Genomic DNA, 20710 nt, shown 5'->3' with positions numbered 1-20710 from the left:
CCCGTTGTCCCTTTGTCCCCGTGCCCGTTGTCCCTTTGTCCCAGTGCCCGTTGTCCTGCTGCCCGTTGTCCCTTTGTCCCGGTGCCCACTGTCCCTTTGTCCCGGTGCCCATTGTCCCATGCCCATTGTCCCGGTGCCCGTTGTCCCTTTGTCCCCGTGCCCGTTGTCCCTTTGTCCCAGTGCCCATTGTCCCTTTGTCCCGGTGCCCATTGTCCTGGTGCCCGTTGTGCCTTTGTCCCCCTTATCCCGTTGTCCCATTGTCCCATGTTGTCCCATTGTCCCATGCCCATTATCTCGTTGTCCCATTGTCCCACGTTGTCCCATTGTCCTGGTGCCCGTTGTCCCTTTGTCCCCGTGCCCGTTGTCCCTTTGTCCCGCTGCCCATTGTCCCATGCCCATTGTCCTGGTGCCCGTTGGCCCCTTGTCCCTGTGCCCGTTGTCCCTTTGTCCCCATGCCCATTGTCCCATGCCCATTGTCCTGGTGCCCATTGTCCCTTTGTCCCGGTGCCCATTGTCCCATGCCCATTATCTCGTTGTCCCATTGTCCCACGTTGTCCCATTGTCCCATGCCCATTGTCCTCGTGCCCGTTGGCCCCTTGTCCCTGTGCCTGTTGTCCCTTTGTCCCGGTGCCCATTGTCCCAATGTCCCGGTGCCCATTGTCCCTTTGTCCCACATTGTCCCTTTTTGTCCCCCCTTGTCCCTCTGTCCCACCTTGTCCCTTTGTCCCGTTGTCCCTCTGTCCCCCATTGTCCCTTTGTCCTGGTGCCCATTGTCCCTTTGTCCCACATTGTCCCTCTGTCCCCCGTTGTCCCTTTTTATCCCACATTCTCCCTTTGTCCCGGTGCCCGTTGTCCCTCTGTCCCCCATTGTCCCTTTGTCTCACATTGTCCCCGTGCCCGTTGTCCCTCTGTCCCTTTGTCTCAGTGCCCATTGTCCCTTTGTCCCCCATTGTCCCTTTGTCTCACATTGTCCCCGTGCCCATTGTCCCTCTGTCCCTTTGTCTCAGTGCCCGTTGTCCCTCTGTCCCCCATTGTCCCTTTGTCTCACATTGTCCCCGTGCCCATTGTCCCTCTGTCCCACCTTGTCCCTGTGCCCATTGTCCCTCTGTCCCCCATTGTCCCTTTTTATCCCACATTCTCCCTTTGTCTCAGTGCCCATTGTCCCTCTGTCCCCCATTGTCCCTTTGTCTCACATTGTCCCCGTGCCCGTTGTCCCTCTGTCCCACCTTGTCCCTGTGCCCATTGTCCCTTTGTCCCTCTGTCCCCCGTTGTCCCTCTGTCCCCCGTTGTCCCAGTGCCCGTTGTCCCTCTGTCCCACCTTGCCCCGTGCCCCTTGTCCGCAGGTGGGGAACGCGGTGCCACCGCCCCTGGCCAAGGCCATCGGGCTGGAGATCAAGGCCTGCGCCGTGGCCAAGCTGCGCCAGGACACGGCCGGTGAGTGAGTGACCGCCCCGCCGGCGCCGCGGGGTGCCCGGGGTGCCCTTGGGGTGCCCATGGTGCCCCCGTGGTGCCCCCGTGGTGTCCCCGCGGCGTCACCGCAGCCCCGTTGTCCCGCAGGGCCCCGCGTGGCGCCGCAGGAGCCGATGGAGGCGGACGGCTGAGGCCGGGGAGGCCGGAGCCGCCCGGGGGGCCGGGGAGGTGCCTTGGTTCATTTGGGGATGGTTTTTGGCCTTTTGGTTCGCTTTGCTTTGGCTTTTTTTTTTCCCCCCACTTTTTTTTTTTCCCCCAGTTTTTCTCTGCCTTGCTCTCATTTTTCCTCTATTTTTTCTCTTCTTTTCTCTTTTTCTTCCCCCTTTTTTACCCCTTTTTCCTGGTTTTTTTTTCTGCCTTTTTCCCCTTTTTTTTAACTGCGTCCCCCTTATTTTCCCCTTGGGCTTTTTAAATTTTTCTCCCTCCTTTTTCCTCTTGTTTTTTTTCCCCCTGGAATTTCTGGTTTTGTTTCCATCTTCTTTTTTTTTGTTGTTTTTTAAATTTATTTTTCCTGTTTGGCTTTTATTTTTTAATTTTTATTTTTTTAAATTCCCCCTCCCTCCGCGCTCTCTGTGCTGCTCCAACCTCCCCCCAGCCCCCCCCGGGGCGCGCTCCCTTGTTTTTATCGCATTGTACCGACCCCCCCGCGGCCGCTTTGTACAAGGTGGAACTCGATACTTTATGTAGTTTTTATATGTTGTAATATTTCTTCAAATAAATCGCGCCTATAAATTATAAACACTTCGTTCCCGCCGCGCTACGAGTAGGCCGCAGGCCTCATGGCGCCGTTGCTTAGCAACCGCTTCCCGCCACGCCGCGCGCGGGGCGCTTTCCCGCCCTCTCCCCGCCGGAAGTGGCGCGTGCGCGCCGGAAGTGGCGGCCGGCCTTTCCGGTGTGCGGCGTGAGGGCGGCGGAGGCGATGCCGACCGGGGACTACGAGTGAGGGGGGGGAACAGCGGCAACGGCGCCGGGAACGGCACCGGGAGCGGCGATTGGCGTCGGGAGCGGGGCGGGGAACCGGGATTGGCGTCCAGGATGGGTTTGGGGGTGGATCGGGAGCGGATCCGGGAGCGGCGGTGGGTTTGGGGGGGGAGGGGGCATCGGGGCTGTGGCTGTGAGGGGGGAACCGGAACCGGGGACCGGGAACAGGGACAGGGAGCGGGGTCTGGGCTGGGATCCGGGAGCGGGGGCGGGGCCTGGTGGGGCTTGGTGGGGCCCGGTCGGGGGGTCCCGGGTGTGAGGCCCGGTCGGTCCCGGTTTGGGGTCCCGGAGCTCCCGGTCGGGGGTCCCGGTTTGGGGTCCCGGAGCTCCCGGTCAGTCCCGAGCCGGGGTCCCGGAGCTCCCGGTTTGGGGTCCCGGTTTGGGGTCCCACGGCCCCGGCGGGGCCTCGGGCGGGACTGTGGCCGTGAGGGGACGGAGTGGCGGGGGGGGAGGGGGGGCACAGGGACAGGAGGGACCCCCGGGAGAGGGGACAGGAGGGGACCCTGAGGGGGCACAGGGACAGGAGGGGACACAGGGACCCTGAGGGTGGCACAGGGACCCTCAGGGGGCACAGGGACCCTGAGGGTGGCACAGGGACAGGAGGGGACCCTGAGGGTGGCACAGGGGCACCTGAGGGGGCACAGGGATAGGGGGGACCCTGAGGGTGGCACAGAGACAGGAGGGGACCCTGAGGGGGCACAGGGACCCTGAGGGTGGCACAGGGACAGGAGGGGACCCTGAGGGGGCACAGGGACAGAAGGGGACCCTGAGGGGGGCACAGGGACAGGAGGGGGGCACAGGGACAGGAGGGGACCCTGAGGGGGCACAGGGATAGGGGGGACCCTGAGGGTGGCACAGGGACCCTGAGGGTGGCACAGAGACAGGAGGGGACCCTGAGGGGGCACAGGGACAGGAGGGGACCCTGAGGGGGGCACAGGGACAGGAGGGGGGCACAGGGACAGGAGGGGACCCTGAGGGGGCACAGGGATAGGGGGGACCCTGAGGGTGGCACAGGGACCCTGAGGGTGGCACAGAGACAGGAGGGGACCCTGAGGGGGCACAGGGACAGGAGGGGACTCTGAGGGTGGCACAGGGACCCTGAGGGGGCACAGGGACAGGAGGGGACTCTGAGGGTGGCACAGGGGCACCTGAGGCTGTTTTGTCCCGGCAGTTCCAAGCCCAGCTGGGCCGACCAGGTGGAGGAGGAGGGAGGAGAAGATGGTGAGTGGCACCTGTGGCACCCATGACACCTGCCTGAGGTGGCACCCGTGACACCTGCCTGAGGTGGCACCTGTGGCACCTGCCCGAGGTGGCACCCGAGTTCTTTGGGACAAGGAACCATTCCAGGGGCTGGGGAAGGGTGGGATGGCTCCCCCAGGTGAGGGAGTGGTTGGGTGGCACCTGTGCCCAGGTGAGGGGCACTGGTGCCCAGGTGAGGGGTACCTGAGCCCAGGTGATGCCCCCCGTGCCCAGACAAGGTGATCACCAGCGAGCTGCTCAAGGACCTGCCCCTGCCCGGGGTCCTGGGCGGCCCCTCCAGCGCCGAGGCCGAGCTGCTCAAGGGAGGTGAGGCTGGGGGGGGCACCTGGGGGGAGGGGCACAGCTGGGGGGCTCTGGGGACACCTGGGGGGCTTTGGGGACACAGCTGGACACACCTGGCAGGGAGGGACACACCTGGGAGAGCTGGGAACACACCCGGGCACACCTGGGGCACACCTGGGAGAGCTGGGAACACACCCGGGCACACCTGGGGCACACCTGGGCACACCTGGGAGAGCTGGGAACACACCCGGGCACACCTGGGGCACACCTGGGCACACCTGGGAGAGCTGGGAACACACCCAGGCACACCTGGGGCACACCTGGGCACACCTGGGAGAGCTGGGAACACACCCAGGCACACCTGGGGCACACCTGGGCACACCTGGGAGAGCTGGGAACACACCTGGGCACACCTGGGGCACACCTGGGCACACCTGGGAGAGCTGGGAACACACCCAGGCACACCTGGGGCACACCTGGGCACACCTGGGAGAGCTGGGAACACACCCAGGCACACCTGGGGCACACCTGGGCACACCTGGGAGAGCTGGGAACACACCTGGGCACACCTGGGGCACACCTGGGCACACCTGGGAGAGCTGGGAACACACCCAGGCACACCTGGGGCACACCTGGGCACACCTGGGAGAGCTGGGAACACACCCAGGCACACCTGGGGCACACCTGGGCACACCTGGGCACACCTGTGCCTGTCCCCAGGGCCCCTCCCGTCCCCCAAGGAGGTCGTCAATGGCAACATCAAAACCATCACCGAGTACCGCGAGGAGGAGGACGGGCGCAAGGTCAAGGTGAGGGGCACGGCGGGCACAGGTGGGCACCCCTAGGCTTCCAGTTCGGGAGCTTCGGGGCTCAGGTGCTTCAAGAAGCCTCAAATTTGGCACCTGAGCCCCAAATTCGGCACCTCTGAACCCCAAATTTGGTTTCTTTGGGGTTCAGGTGCTTCAAGAAGCCTCAAATTTGGCACTTGAGCCCCAAATTTGGCTCCTCTGAACCCCAAATTTGGCTTTTTTGGGGCTCAGGTGATCCAGGGAACTCGAATTTGGCACCTGAGCCCCAAATTTGGCACCTCTGAGCCCCAAATTTGGGGTTTTTTGGGGCTCAAGTGTTCCAGGAACCCCCAAATTCGGCCCCTCTAAACCCCAGATTTGGCTTTTTTGGGGCTCAGGTGTTTAGGTTACTTGAATTTGGCATCTCTGAGCCCCAAATTTGACACCTGAGCCCCAAATTTGGCTTTTTTTGGGGCTCAGGTGCTTCAAGAAGCCTCAAATTTGGCACCTGAACCTCAAATTTGGCACCTGAACCCCAAATTTGGCACGTCTGAATCCCGAGTTTGGCTTTCTTGGGGCTCAGGTGCTCCAGGAACCCCCAAATTTGGGGATTTTGGGGTCAGGTGTTGCAAGAATTCCCAAATTTGGATCCTTTGCACCCCGAATTTGGGGGTTTTGGGGATCAGTGCTGCAAGAATTCCCAAATTTGGGGCCTTTGCACCCCAAATTTGGGGGGTTTTGGGCTCAGGTGCTGCAGGAACCCCGAATTCGGGGGATTTGGGGGGCTCAGGTGCTGCAGGAACCCCGAATTTGGGGATTTTGGGGGCTCAGGTGCTGCAGGAACCCCGAATTTGGGGTTTTTGGGGCTCAGGTGCTGCAGGAACCCCGAATTTGGGGATTTTTGGGGGCTCAGGTGCTGCCGGAATCCCGAATTTGGGGGATTTTGGGGGCTCAGGTGCTGCAGGAACCCCGAATTTGGGGATTTTTGGGGCTCAGGTGCTGCAGGAACCCCGAATTTGGGGAGTTTGGGGGCTCAGGTGCTGCAGGAACCCCGAATTTGGGGATTTTTGGGCTCAGGTGCTGCAGGAACCCCGAATTTGGGGATTTTGGGGGCTCAGGTGCTGCAGGAACCCCGAATTCGGGGATTTTGGGGGCTCAGGTGCTGCAGGAACCCCGAATTTGGGGATTTTCCGGGCTCAGGTGCTGCAGGAACCCCGAATTCGGGGATTTTTGGGCTCAGGTGCTGCAGGAACCCCGAATTCGGGGATTTTTGGGGGCTCAGGTGCTGCAGGAACCCCGAATTTGGGGATTTTGGGGGCTCAGGTGCTGCAGGAACCCCGAATTTGGGGATTTTGGGGGCTCAGGTGCTGCAGGAACCCCGAATTTGGGGATTTTGGGGGCTCAGGTGCTGCAGGAACCCCGAATTTGGGGGATTTTGGGGGCTCAGGTGCTGCAGGAACCCCGAATTTGGGGATTTTTGGGGGCTCAGGTGCTGCAGGAACCCCGAATTTGGGGATTTTGGGGGCTCAGGTGCTGCAGGAACCCCGAATTTGGGGATTTTGGGGGCTCAGGTGCTGCAGGAACCCCGAATTTGGGGATTTTGGGGGCTCAGGTGCTGCAGGAACCCCGAATTCGGGGATTTTGGGGCTCAGGTGCTGCAGGAACCCCGAATTCGGGGATTTTGGGGCTCAGGTGCTGCAGGAACCCCGAATTTGGGGATTTTGGGGGCTCAGGTGCTGCAGGAACCCCGAATTTGGGGGATTTTGGGGGCTCAGGTGCTGCAGGAACCCCGAATTTGGGGGATTTTGGGGGCTCAGGTGCTGCAGGAACCCCGAATTTGGGGATTTTGGGGGCTCAGGTGCTGCAGGAACCCCGAATTCGGGGATTTGGGGGGCTCAGGTGCTGCAGGAACCCCGAATTCGGGGATTTTTGGGGGCTCAGGTGCTGCAGGAACCCCGAATTCGGGGATTTTTGGTCTCAGGTGCTGCAGGAACCCCGAATTTGGGGATTTTGGGGGCTCAGGTGCTGCAGGAACCCCGAATTTGGGGATTTTGGGGGCTCAGGTGCTGCAGGAACCCCGAATTTGGGGATTTTGGGGGCTCAGGTGCTGCAGGAACCCCGAATTTGGGGGATTTTGGGGGCTCAGGTGCTGCAGGAACCCCGAATTTGGGGGATTTGGGGGCTCAGGTGCTGCAGGAACCCCGAATTCGGGGATTTTGGGGGCTCAGGTGCTGCAGGAACCCCGAATTTGGGGATTTTTGGGGGCTCAGGTGCTGCCGGAATCCCGAATTTGGGGGATTTTGGGGGCTCAGGTGCTGCAGGAACCCCGAATTTGGGGATTTTTGGGGCTCAGGTGCTGCAGGAACCCCGAATTTGGGGATTTTGGGGGCTCAGGTGCTGCAGGAACCCCGAATTTGGGGTTTTTTGGGCTCAGGTGCTGCAGGAACCCCGAATTTGGGGATTTTTGGGGGGCTCAGGTGCTGCAGGAACCCCGAATTTGGGGATTTTTGGGGGCTCAGGTGCTGCAGGAACCCCGAATTCGGGGATTTTTGGGGGCTCAGGTGTTGCAGGAACCCCGAATTTGGGGATTTTGGGGGCTCAGGTGCTGCAGGAACCCTGAATTCGGGGATTTTTGGGGGCTCAGGTGCTGCCGGAATCCCGAATTTGGGGATTTTGGGGGCTCAGGTGCTGCAGGAACCCCGAATTTGGGGATTTTGGGGGCTCAGGTGCTGCAGGAACCCCGAATTCGGGGATTTTTGGGGGCTCAGGTGCTGCAGGAACCCCGAATTTGGGGATTTTTGGGGGCTCAGGTGCTGCAGGAACCCCGAATTTGGGGGATTTTGGGGGCTCAGGTGCTGCAGGAACCCCGAATTCGGGGATTTTTGGGGGCTCAGGTGCTGCAGGAACCCCGAATTTGGGGGATTTTGGGGGCTCAGGTGCTGCAGGAACCCCGAATTCGGGGATTTTTGGGGGCTCAGGTGCTGCAGGAACCCCGAATTTGGGGATTTTGGGGGCTCAGGTGCTGCAGGAACCCCGAATTTGGGGGATTTGGGGGCTCAGGTGCTGCAGGAACCCCGAATTTGGGGATTTTGGGGGCTCAGGTGCTGCAGGAACCCCGAATTCGGGGATTTGGGGGGCTCAGGTGCTGCAGGAACCCCGAATTCGGGGATTTTTGGGGGCTCAGGTGCTGCAGGAACCCCGAATTCGGGGATTTTTGGGGGCTCAGGTGCTGCAGGAACCCCGAATTTGGGGATTTTGGGGGCTCAGGTGCTGCAGGAACCCCGAATTTGGGGGATTTTGGGGGCTCAGGTGCTGCAGGAACCCCGAATTTGGGGATTTTTGGGGGCTCAGGTGCTGCAGGAACCCCGAATTTGGGGATTTTGGGGGCTCAGGTGCTGCAGGAACCCCGAATTTGGGGGATTTTGGGGGCTCAGGTGCTGCAGGAACCCCGAATTTGGGGGATTTGGGGGCTCAGGTGCTGCAGGAACCCCGAATTCGGGGTTTTTGGGGGCTCAGGTGCTGCAGGAACCCCGAATTTGGGGATTTTGGGGGCTCAGGTGCTGCAGGAACCCCGAATTTGGGGATTTTTGGGGGCTCAGGTGCTGCCGGAATCCCGAATTTGGGGGATTTTGGGGGCTCAGGTGCTGCAGGAACCCCGAATTTGGGGATTTTTGGGGCTCAGGTGCTGCAGGAACCCCGAATTTGGGGATTTTGGGGGCTCAGGTGCTGCAGGAACCCCGAATTTGGGGTTTTTTGGGCTCAGGTGCTGCAGGAACCCCGAATTTGGGGATTTTTGGGGGCTCAGGTGCTGCAGGAACCCCGAATTTGGGGGATTTTTGGGGGCTCAGGTGCTGCAGGAACCCCGAATTCGGGGATTTTTGGGCTCAGGTGCTGCAGGAACCCCGAATTCGGGGATTTTTGGGGGCTCAGGTGCTGCAGGAACCCCGAATTCGGGGATTTTTGGGGGCTCAGGTGCTGCAGGAACCCCGAATTTGGGGATTTTGGGGGCTCAGGTGCTGCAGGAACCCCGAATTCGGGGATTTTTGGGCTCAGGTGCTGCAGGAACCCCGAATTTGGGGGATTTTGGGGGCTCAGGTGCTGCAGGAACCCCGAATTCGGGGATTTTTGGGGGCTCAGGTGCTGCAGGAACCCCGAATTTGGGGATTTTGGGGGCTCAGGTGCTGCAGGAACCCCGAATTTGGGGGATTTTGGGGGCTCAGGTGCTGCAGGAACCCCGAATTCGGGGATTTTTGGGGGCTCAGGTGCTGCAGGAACCCCGAATTTGGGGATTTTGGGGGCTCAGGTGCTGCAGGAACCCCGAATTTGGGGGATTTTGGGGGCTCAGGTGCTGCAGGAACCCCGAATTTGGGGGATTTGGGGGCTCAGGTGCTGCAGGAACCCCGAATTCGGGGTTTTTGGGGGCTCAGGTGCTGCAGGAACCCCGAATTTGGGGATTTTGGGGGCTCAGGTGCTGCAGGAACCCCGAATTTGGGGATTTTTGGGGGCTCAGGTGCTGCCGGAATCCCGAATTTGGGGGATTTTGGGGGCTCAGGTGCTGCAGGAACCCCGAATTTGGGGATTTTTGGGGCTCAGGTGCTGCAGGAACCCCGAATTTGGGGATTTTGGGGGCTCAGGTGCTGCAGGAACCCCGAATTTGGGGTTTTTTGGGCTCAGGTGCTGCAGGAACCCCGAATTTGGGGATTTTTGGGGGCTCAGGTGCTGCAGGAACCCCGAATTTGGGGGATTTTTGGGGGCTCAGGTGCTGCAGGAACCCCGAATTCGGGGATTTTTGGGCTCAGGTGCTGCAGGAACCCCGAATTCGGGGATTTTTGGGGGCTCAGGTGCTGCAGGAACCCCGAATTCGGGGATTTTTGGGGGCTCAGGTGCTGCAGGAACCCCGAATTTGGGGATTTTGGGGGCTCAGGTGCTGCAGGAACCCCGAATTCGGGGATTTTTGGGCTCAGGTGCTGCAGGAACCCCGAATTTGGGGGATTTTGGGGGCTCAGGTGCTGCAGGAACCCCGAATTTGGGGATTTTTGGGGCTCAGGTGCTGCAGGAACCCCGAATTTGGGGATTTTTGGGGGCTCAGGTGCTGCAGGAACCCCGAATTCGGGGATTTTTGGGGGCTCAGGTGTTGCAGGAACCCCGAATTTGGGGATTTTTGGGCTCAGGTGCTGCAGGAACCCCGAATTTGGGGATTTGGGGGGCTCAGGTGCTGCAGGAACCCCGAATTTGGGGATTTTGGGGGCTCAGGTGCTGCAGGAACCCCGAATTTGGGGGATTTTGGGGGCTCAGGTGCTGCAGGAACCCCGAATTTGGGGATTTTTGGGCTCAGGTGCTGCAGGAACCCCGAATTTGGGGATTTTGGGGGCTCAGGTGCTGCAGGAACCCCGAATTCGGGGATTTTTGGGGGCTCAGGTACTGCAGGAACCCCGAATTTGGGGGATTTTGGGGGCTCAGGTGCTGCAGGAACCCCGAATTTGGGGATTTTTGGGGCTCAGGTGCTGCAGGAACCCCGAATTCGGGGGATTTTGGGGGCTCAGGTGCTGCAGGAACCCCGAATTTGGGGATTTTTGGGGGCTCAGGTGCTGCAGGAACCCCGAATTCGGGGATTTTTGGTCTCAGGTGCTGCAGGAACCCCGAATTTGGGGATTTTGGGGGTCAGGTGCTGCAGGAACCCCGAATTTGGGGATTTTGGGGGCTCAGGTGCTGCAGGAACCCCGAATTCGGGGATTTTGGGGCCTCAGGTGCTGCAGGAACCCCGAATTTGGGGATTTTGGGGGCTCAGGTGCTGCAGGAACCCCGAATTTGGGGATTTTGGGGGCTCAGGTGCTGCAGGAACCCCGAATTTGGGGATTTTTGGGGGCTCAGGTGCTGCAGGAACCCCGAATTTGGGGATTTTGGGGGCTCAGGTGTTGCAGGAACCCCGAATTTGGGGATTTTGGGGGCTCAGGTGCTGCAGGAACCCCGAATTTGGGGATTTTTGGGGGCTCAGGTGCTGCAGGAACCCCGAATTTGGGGATTTTGGGGGCTCAGGTGCTGCAGGAACCCCGAATTTGGGGTTTTTGGGGCTCAGGTGCTGCAGGAACCCCGAATTCGGGGGTTTTTGGGGGCTCAGGTGCTGCAGGAACCCCGAATTCGGGGATTTTGGGGGCTCAGGTGCTGCAGGAACCCCGAATTCGGGGATTTTGGGGGCTCAGGTGCTGCAGGAACCCCGAATTCGGGGATTTTTGGGCTCAGGTGCTGCAGGAACCCCGAATTTGGGGATTTTTGGGGGCTCAGGTGCTGCAGGAACCCCGAATTTGGGGGATTTTGGGGGCTCAGGTGCTGCAGGAACCCCGAATTTGGGGGATTTGGGGGCTCAGGTGCTGCAGGAACCCCGAATTTGGGGATTTTTGGGGGCTCAGGTGCTGCCGGAATCCCGAATTTGGGGGATTTTGGGGGCTCAGGTGCTGCAGGAACCCCGAATTCGGGGGATTTTTGGGGCTCAGGTGCTGCAGGAACCCCGAATTCGGGGGATTTTGGGGGCTCAGGTGCTGCAGGAACCCCGAATTCGGGGATTTTTGGGGGCTCAGGTGCTGCAGGAACCCCGAATTCGGGGATTTTTGGGGGCTCAGGTGCTGCAGGAACCCCGAATTTGGGGGATTTTGGGGGCTCAGGTGCTGCAGGAACCCCGAATTTGGGGATTTTTGGGGGCTCAGGTGCTGCAGGAACCCCGAATTTGGGGATTTTGGGGGCTCAGGTGCTGCAGGAACCCCGAATTTGGGGGATTTGGGGGCTCAGGTGCTGCAGGAACCCCGAATTTGGGGATTTTGGGGGCTCAGGTGCTGCAGGAACCCCGAATTCGGGGATTTGGGGGGCTCAGGTGCTGCAGGAACCCCGAATTTGGGGATTTTTGGGGGCTCAGGTGTTGCAGGAACCCCGAATTCGGGGATTTTTGGGGGCTCAGGTGCTGCAGGAACCCCGAATTCGGGGATTTTTGGGGGCTCAGGTGCTGCAGGAACCCCGAATTTGGGGATTTTGGGGGCTCAGGTGCTGCAGGAACCCCGAATTTGGGGGATTTTGGGGGCTCAGGTGCTGCAGGAACCCCGAATTTGGGGATTTTTGGGGGCTCAGGTGCTGCAGGAACCCCGAATTTGGGGATTTTGGGGGCTCAGGTGCTGCAGGAACCCCGAATTTGGGGGATTTTGGGGGCTCAGGTGCTGCAGGAACCCCAAATTCGGGGTTTTTGGGGGCTCAGGTGCTGCAGGAACCCCGAATTTGGGGATTTTGGGGGCTCAGGTGCTGCAGGAACCCCGAATTTGGGGATTTTTGGGGGCTCAGGTGCTGCCGGAATCCCGAATTTGGGGGATTTTGGGGGCTCAGGTGCTGCAGGAACCCCGAATTTGGGGATTTTTGGGGCTCAGGTGCTGCAGGAACCCCGAATTTCGGGATTTTGGGGGCTCAGGTGCTGCAGGAACCCCGAATTTGGGGTTTTTTGGGCTCAGGTGCTGCAGGAACCCCGAATTTGGGGATTTTTGGGGGCTCAGGTGCTGCAGGAACCCCGAATTTGGGGGATTTTTGGGGGCTCAGGTGCTGCAGGAACCCCGAATTTGGGGATTTTGGGGGCTCAGGTGCTGCAGGAACCCCGAATTCGGGGATTTGGGGGGCTCAGGTGCTGCAGGAACCCCGAATTTGGGGATTTTTGGGGGCTCAGGTGTTGCAGGAACCCCGAATTCGGGGATTTTTGGGGGCTCAGGTGCTGCAGGAACCCCGAATTCGGGGATTTTTGGGGGCTCAGGTGCTGCAGGAACCCCGAATTTGGGGATTTTGGGGGCTCAGGTGCTGCAGGAACCCCGAATTTGGGGATTTTTGGGGGCTCAGGTGCTGCCGGAATCCCGAATTTGGGGGATTTTGGGGGCTCAGGTGCTGCAGGAACCCCGAATTTGGGGATTTTGGGGGCTCAGGTGCTGCAGGAACCCCGAATTTGGGGGATTTTGGGGGCTCAGGTGCTGCAGGAACCCCGAATTCGGGGATTTTTGGGGGCTCAGGTACTGCAGGAACCCCGAATTTGGGGATTTTGGGGGCTCAGGTGCTGCAGGAACCCCGAATTTGGGGATTTTGGGGCTCAGGTGCTGCAGGAACCCCGAATTTGGGGATTTTGGGGGCTCAGGTGCTGCAGGAACCCCGAATTTGGGGATTTTGGGGGCTCAGGTGCTGCAGGAACCCCGAATTTGGGGATTTTTGGGGCTCAGGTGCTGCAGGAACCCCGAATTCGGGGGATTTTGGGGGCTCAGGTGCTGCAGGAACCCCGAATTTGGGGATTTTTGGGGGCTCAGGTGCTGCAGGAACCCCGAATTCGGGGATTTTTGGTCTCAGGTGCTGCAGGAACCCCGAATTTGGGGATTTTTGGGGGCTCAGGTGCTGCAGGAACCCCGAATTCGGGGATTTTTGGTCTCAGGTGCTGCAGGAACCCCGAATTTGGGGATTTTGGGGGTCAGGTGCTGCAGGAACCCCGAATTCGGGGATTTTGGGGCCTCAGGTGCTGCAGGAACCCCGAATTTGGGGATTTTTGGGGGCTCAGGTGCTGCAGGAACCCCGAATTTGGGGATTTTGGGGGCTCAGGTGCTGCAGGAACCCCGAATTTGGGGATTTTTGGGGGCTCAGGTGCTGCAGGAACCCCGAATTTGGGGATTTTGGGGGCTCAGGTGCTGCAGGAACCCCGAATTTGGGGATTTTGGGGGCTCAGGTGCTGCAGGAACCCCGAATTTGGGGTTTTTGGGGCTCAGGTGCTGCAGGAACCCCGAATTCGGGGATTTTGGGGGCTCAGGTGCTGCAGGAACCCCGAATTCGGGGATTTTTGGGCTCAGGTGCTGCAGGAACCCCGAATTTGGGGATTTTTGGGGGCTCAGGTGCTGCAGGAACCCCGAATTTGGGGGATTTTGGGGGCTCAGGTGCTGCAGGAACCCCGAATTTGGGGGATTTGGGGGCTCAGGTGCTGCAGGAACCCCGAATTTGGGGATTTTGGGGGCTCAGGTGCTGCAGGAACCCCGAATTTGGGGATTTTTGGGGGCTCAGGTGCTGCAGGAACCCCGAATTTGGGGGATTTGGGGGCTCAGGTGCTGCAGGAACCCCGAATTTGGGGATTTTTGGGGGCTCAGGTGCTGCAGGAACCCCGAATTTGGGGATTTTGGGGGCTCAGGTGCTGCAGGAACCCCGAATTTGGGGATTTTTTGGGGGCTCAGGTGCTGCCGGAATCCCGAATTTGGGGGATTTTGGGGGCTCAGGTGCTGCAGGAACCCCGAATTTGGGGATTTTTGGGGCTCAGGTGCTGCAGGAACCCCGAATTTGGGGATTTTTGGGCTCAGGTGCTGCAGGAACCCCGAATTTGGGGATTTTGGGGGCTCAGGTGCTGCAGGAACCCCGAATTTGGGGATTTTGGGGGCTCAGGTGCTGCAGGAACCCCGAATTCGGGAATTTTCCGGGCTCAGGTGCTGCAGGAACCCCGAATTCGGGGATTTTTGGGCTCAGGTGCTGCAGGAACCCCGAATTTGGGGGATTTTGGGGGCTCAGGTGCTGCAGGAACCCCGAATTCGGGGATTTTTGGGGGCTCAGGTGCTGCAGGAACCCCGAATTTGGGGATTTTGGGGGCTCAGGTGCTGCAGGAACCCCGAATTTGGGGATTTTGGGGGCTCAGGTGCTGCAGGAACCCCGAATTTGGGGATTTTTGGGGCTCAGGTGCTGCAGGAACCCCGAATTCGGGGATTTTGGGGGCTCAGGTGCTGCAGGAACCCCGAATTTGGGGATTTTGGGGGCTCAGGTGCTGCAGGAACCCCGAATTTGGGGATTTTGGGGGCTCAGGTGCTGCAGGAACCCCGAATTTGGGGATTTTTGGGGCTCAGGTGCTGCAGGAACCCCGAATTCGGGGATTTTGGGGGCTCAGGTGCTGCAGGAACCCCGAATTTGGGGATTTTGGGGGCTCAGGTGCTGCAGGAACCCCGAATTCGGGGATTTTGGGGGCTCAGGTGCTGCAGGAACCCCGAATTTGGGGATTTTTGGGGGCTCAGGTGCTGCAGGAACCCCGAATTTGGGGTTTTTGGGGCTCAGGTGCTGCAGGAACCCCGAATTTGGGGATTTTGGGTCGGCCCCACCCCAATCCCGCTTTCCCGTCCCCAGATCATCCGAACGTTCCGCATCGAGACCCGGAAAGCCTCGAAGGCCGTGGCCCGGCGCAAGGTCAGGGGCGGGGAGTGATTGATCGCCGTGGGAAAAGGGATTGATTGATCGATTGATTGATTGATTCTTGTGGGAATGGGAAAGGGGATTGATTGATCACCGTGGGAAAAGGGATTGATTGATTGATTGATTCTTGTGGGAATGGGAAAGGGGATTTATTGATCACCGTGGGAAAAGGGATTGATTGACTGATTGATTGATTGATTCTTGTGGGAATGGGAAAGGGGATTGATTGATTATCATGGGAAAAGGGATTGATTGATTGATTGATTGATTGATCCACATGGGAAAAGGGATTGATTGATTGATTGAATGATTCCTGTGGGAATGGGAAAAGGGAGTGATTGATCACCGTGGGAAAAGGGAGTGATTGATTGATTGATTCCTATGGGAATGGGAAAAGGGATTGATTGATCACCGTGGGAAATGGGATTGATTGATTGATTGATTCCTATGGGAATGGGAAAAGGGATTGATTGATCACCGTGGGAAACGGGATTGATTGATTGATTGATTCCTATGAGAATGGGAAAAGGGATTGATTGATTGATTGATTGATTCCTGTGGGAATGGGAAAAGGGATTGATTGATCACCGTGGGAAAACGGATTGATTGATTGATTGATCCTCATGGGAAAAGGGATTGATTGATTGATTGATTGAATAATGCCTGTGCGAATGGGAAAAGGGATTGATTGATGCCCGTGGGATGGGGATTGATTGATCCCTGTGGGAGAAGGGGTTGATTGATCCCCGTGGGAATGGGGAGTGATTGATCCCCATGGGAATGGGGAGTGATTGATCCCCGTGGGAATGGGGAATGTTTTCCTTGGGAACAGGGGATTCCCTCCGGAGCAGGGTGAGGGATTCTCTCAGGCCTGGGAGCAGGGAACGGGAATTCCCCCCCAGCCCCAATTCCGGGGATTTTCAGGCTCCTTTTCCCCCATTTCCCCCCCCAGAACTGGAAGAAGTTCGGGAATTCAGAGTTCGACGCCCCCGGGCCCAACGTGGCCACGACGACCGTGAGCGACGACGTCTTCATGACCTTCATCACCAGCAAGGAGGTGCGGGGAGAGGGCGGGGACGGGGACGGGGACGGGGACAGGGAGGGGGACAGGGACAGGAACGGGGACGGGGATGGGGACGGGGACGGGGACGGGGAGGGGGACGGGGAGGGGGACGGGGAGGGGGACGGGGACGGGGACGGGGACGGGGACAGGGACAGGAACGGGGACGGGGATGGGGACAGGGACGGGGACGGGGACAGAGACAGGGATGGGGATGGGGACAGGGACGGGGACAGGGACGGGGACGGGGACAGGGACGGGGACAGGGACGGGGACAGGGACGGGGACAGGGACGGGGACGGGGACAGGGATGGGGACAGGGACGGGGACAGGGACAGAGACAGGGATGGGGATGGGGACAGGGACGGGGACAGGGACGGGGACGGGGACAGGGAGAGGGGACAGGGACAGGGACGGGGACAGGGACAAGGACAGGGATGAGGACGGGGATGGGGACAGGGACGGGGACAGGGACAGGGATGGGGACAGGGACGGGGACAGGAACGGGGACAGGGCTGGGACAGGGACAGGGACGGGGACGGGGATGGGGACAGGGATGGGGACAGGGATGGGGACAGGGACGGGGACAGGGCAGGGACAGGGACGGGGACAGGAACTGGGACAGGGACGGGGACAGGGACAGGGCTGGGACAGGGACAGGAACGGGGATGGGGATGGGGACAGGGACAGGGATGGGGACAGGGAGAGGGGACAGGGACAGGGACAGGGCTGGGACAGGGACAGGGACGGGGACAGGGATGGGACAGGGACAGGGATGGGGACAGGGACGGGGACGGGGACAGGGACAGGGACAGGAACGGGGACAGGGACAGGGATGGGACAGGGATGGGGACAGGGATGGGGACGGGGACAGGGCAGGGACAGGGACAGGGACAGGGACGGGGACAGGGATGGGGACGGGGATGGGGATGGGGACAGGGACAGGGCAGGGACAGGGATGGGGACAGGTGTGCCCAAGTGTGCCCAGGTGTCCCTAGGTGTGCCCCAGGTGTGATCCAGGTGCACCCAGGTGTGCCCAGGGGTCTGTGAGGGTGTCCAGGTGTCCCCAGGTGTCCCCAGGTGCCCCCAGGTGTGCCCAGGTGTGCCCAGGTATCTCCAGGTGTCCCCAGGTGCCCCCAGGTGTGACCCCGGTGTCCCTGCAGGACCTCAACTGCCAGGAGGAGGAGGACCCCATGAACAAGCTCAAGGGCCAGAAGATCGTGTCCTGCCGCATCTGCAAGGGCGACCACTGGACCACGCGCTGCCCCTACAAGGACACGCTGGGCCCCATGCAGAAGGAGCTGGCCGAGCAGCTGGGGCTGTCCACGGGGGAAAAGGAGAAGATTCCCGGGGGTAGGAGCCCCAAATCCCGCTTTTTTTGGGACTTTTTCCCACCTTTTCCCCCATTTCCGTGTGGGCTCCCAGAGGCTGGCGACGTTCGGGGTCGCTGTGGTGGCCCCGGGGTCGCTGTGGTGGAGCTGCCGAGCACCTGGGGCCGTCCTCAGGGGGAAAAGGAGAAGATTCCCGGGGGTAGGAACCCCAAATCCCGCTTTTTTGGGAATTTTTCCCGTTTTTTCCCCCATTTTCCCCCATTTTCCTGTGGGGTCCCAGAAGATGGGGACATTCGGGGTCGCTGTGGTGGCCCTGGGGTCGCTGTGGTGGAGCTGCCGAGCACCTGGGGCCGTCCACGGGGGAAAAGGAGAAGATTCCCGGGGGCAGGAGCCCCAAATCCCGCTTTTTTTGGGGGAATTCCCCCCGTTTCTCACGCTCTGCCCCCCCGTCCCCGCAGAGCCGGAGCCGGTGGCCGCCCAGGTGAGCAAGACGGGCAAGTACGTCCCGCCCAGCCTGAGGGACGGGGCCAGCCGGCGCGGGGAGTCCATGCAGCCCAACCGCCGCGGTGAGGGCACACCTGGGGGGTGTGGGGACACATCTGGGGGGGCTTGGGGACACCTGGGACACACCTGGGGGGGTTTGGGGACACATCTGGGGGGGCTTGGGGACACCTGGGGACAGCTGGGACACATCTGGGACACACCTGGGGGGGTTTGGGGACAGCTGGGACACATCTGGGGGGGTTTGGGGACACCTGGGGACAGCTGGGACACACCTGGGGGGGGTTTGGAACCACCTGAGGGACGGGGCCAGCCGGCGCGGGGAGTCCATGCAGCCCAACCGCCGCGGTGAGGGCACACCTGGGGGATTTGGGGACACATCTGGGGGGGTTTGGGGACACCTGGGGACAGCTGGGACACACCTGGGGGGGTTTGGGGACAGCTGGGACACACCTGGGACACACCTGGGGGGGTTTAGGGACACCTGGGACACATCTGGGGGGGTTTGGGGACACTTGAGGACACACCTGGGACACACCTGGGGGGGTTTAGGGACACCTGGGACACACCTGGAGGAGTTTGGGGACACCTGGTGGGGGAAAACCACACCTGGGGACACCGGGGGGGGCTCTGGGGACATCTCTGGGCTGCTTTTGGGGACACCTGGGCTCCTCTCGGGCTCCTTTTGGGTTCTTTTGGGTGTCCCCGGGGCTCCCCTCAGGCTCCCATGGGTGTCCCCGGTGGGTGCTGACCGTCCCCGCCTGTCCCTGGGTGTCCCCTGGGTGTCCCCTGGGTGTCCCCGGTGGGTGCTGACCATCCGGCCTGTCCCTGGGTGTCCCCTGGGTGTCCCCTGGGTGTCCCCGGTGGGTGCTGACCGTCCGGCCTGTCCCTGGGGCTCCCATGGGTGTCCCCGGTGGGTGCTGACCGTCCGGCCTGTCCCTGGGTGTCCCCTGGGTGTCCCCGGTGGGTGCTGACCGTCCGGCCTGTCCCTGGGTGTCCCCTGGGTGTCCCCGGTGGGTGCTGACCGTCCCGCCTGTCCCTGGGGCTCCCATGGGTGTCCCCTGGGTGTCCCCGGTGGGTGCTGACCGTCCGGCCTGTCCGCAGCCGATGACAACGCCACCATCCGCGTCACCAACCTGTCCGAGGACACGCGCGAGACCGACCTGCAGGAGCTCTTCCGGCCCTTCGGCTCCATCTCCCGCATTTACCTGGCCAAGGACAAGACCACCGGCCAGTCCAAGGTGCCCTTGGCGACCTCGGCGGTGCCGCTGGCCCTCCTTTTTTCCCCGTTTCCCGGCTTTTTATCCCCGTTTTGTTCCCTCCCCTCCCCTCAGGGTTTCGCCTTCATCAGCTTCCACCGGCGCGAGGACGCGGCCAGGGCCATCGCGGGAGTGTCCGGCTTCGGCTACGACCACCTCATCCTCAACGTGGAGTGGGCCAAGTACGGGCCACTGGCCTTGTTTAGGGGCCACTGGCCTTGTTTGGGGGCCACTGGCCTTGTTTGGGGGGCCACTGGCACCTTGGGGGGGTCATTGGGGGTCACTGGCACCTCTGGGGCCATCGCGGGAGTGTCCGGCTTCGGCTACGACCACCTCATCCTCAACGTGGAGTGGGCCAAGTACGGGCCACTGGCACATCTGGGAGGCCACTGGCACCTCTGGGGGGCCACTGGCCTTGTTTGGGGGGCCACTGGCACCTTGGGGGGGTCATTGTCACCTCTGGGGGGCCACTGGCCTTGTTTGGGGGGCCACTGGCACCTTGGGGGGGTCATTGTCACCTCTGGGGGGCCACTGTCACCTTTTGGGGTGGACCCAGGGGGTCCCTGATCCTGTTTTGGGAGGCCACTGTCACTTTTGGGGGGGTCATCGTCACCTCTGAGGGGCCACTGGCACCTTGGGGGGGGGCCATTGTCCCTGGGAGTCCCTGTCACCTTTTGGGGTGGCTTTGTCACCTCTGGGGTGTCCCTGGCCCTGTTTGGGGGTCCCTGTCACCTTTTGGGGTGCCACTGTCACCTCTGGGGTGTCCCTGGCCCTGTTTGGGGGTCCCTGTCACCTTTTGGGGTGCCACTGTCACCTCTGGGGTGGACCCAGGGGGTCCCTGGCCCTCTTTTGGGGTGACTTTGTCACCTTTGGGGTGTCCCTGACCCTGTTTGGGGGTGGCTTTGTCACCTTCGGGGTGTCACCGTCACCTTTTGGGGTGACTTTGTCACCTTTTGGGGGTGTCCTTGTCACCTTTTGGGGTGCCACTGTCACCTTTTGGGGTGTCCTTGTCACCTTTCCTGACGCCCTTCTCCTTTCCCCCGCAGACCCTCCACCAACTGAGCCGCTCCCAGTTTGCTCCAGCTGGATCCCAGTGGATCCCAGTTTGTTCCAGTTGGCTCCCAGTTCAATAAAGCCCCAGGTTCTGGTCACCGCCCCCCCCGTCCCTGTCCCGGCTTTTGGGCTCATCCTGAAGTTTCCAGCTGGGAAAAAACCGGGAATTCTGGTGGAAAAGGGGAAATTCCTGGTCAAAAAAAAAAAAAGGGGGATTTTAGGGGCTGGAAAAACGGGAATTTTTGCTGAGAAAAAACTGGGATTTGTAGTTGGAAACTGGAAAATTCCTGGTAAGGAAAAAAAGGTGATTTGGGGTAGAAAAAGTGGGATTTCTGTTGGAAGAATGGGAATTTTGGTGGAAAAAAAGGGAAATTTGGCAAAAAAAAAGGGGGGGCAGGGGGGGGAGAATTTCTTTTGGGAAATGGCAGAAAATGCGGATTTTTGGTGGGGAAAAAGGGGGATTTGGGGCGAGAAAAGAGGGGTTTGGGGGTAAAGAAATGAGAT

At 60.6% G+C, this 20710-nt stretch overlaps 2 protein-coding genes across 3 annotated transcripts in view; both read left to right on the top strand.

Annotated features, from left to right (window-relative positions):
- DNMT1 (DNA methyltransferase 1) overlaps positions 1-1746 on the top strand; it is a 34307-nt gene extending 32561 nt beyond the window's left edge. The window contains 2 exon segments of the mRNA XM_048293098.1: positions 1344-1434; positions 1558-1746. Of these exon segments, the coding sequence (XP_048149055.1) occupies positions 1344-1434; positions 1558-1601 (135 nt within the window). The 3' untranslated portion in view covers positions 1602-1746.
- A 578-nt stretch (positions 1747-2324) lies between these two features.
- On the top strand, positions 2325-20309 carry EIF3G (eukaryotic translation initiation factor 3 subunit G). 2 transcript variants are annotated; one of them, XM_048293099.1, is made up of 11 exons: positions 2325-2409; positions 3623-3672; positions 3925-4017; positions 4714-4802; positions 14937-14996; positions 15955-16059; positions 17226-17415; positions 17852-17959; positions 18999-19135; positions 19229-19335; positions 20200-20309. In XM_048293099.1, the coding sequence occupies exons 1-11, from the start codon at positions 2390-2392 to the stop codon at positions 20213-20215; spliced, it is 975 nt and encodes a 324-aa protein (XP_048149056.1). In that variant the 5' UTR covers positions 2325-2389; the 3' UTR covers positions 20216-20309. The 2 variants fall into 2 exon arrangements, with proteins under 2 accessions (XP_048149056.1, XP_048149057.1); XM_048293100.1 differs by lacking the exon at positions 3925-4017.
- The last annotated feature ends 401 nt before the right edge of the window (positions 20310-20710 follow it).

Source organism: Corvus hawaiiensis (assembly GCF_020740725.1).
Source record: "Corvus hawaiiensis isolate bCorHaw1 chromosome 32 unlocalized genomic scaffold, bCorHaw1.pri.cur SUPER_32c, whole genome shotgun sequence".
NCBI classification, from domain to species: Eukaryota; Metazoa; Chordata; class Aves; order Passeriformes; family Corvidae; genus Corvus; species Corvus hawaiiensis.
The sequence above is the reverse complement of the archived record's forward strand: the minus strand, read 5'-3'. Positions and strand labels throughout refer to the sequence as shown.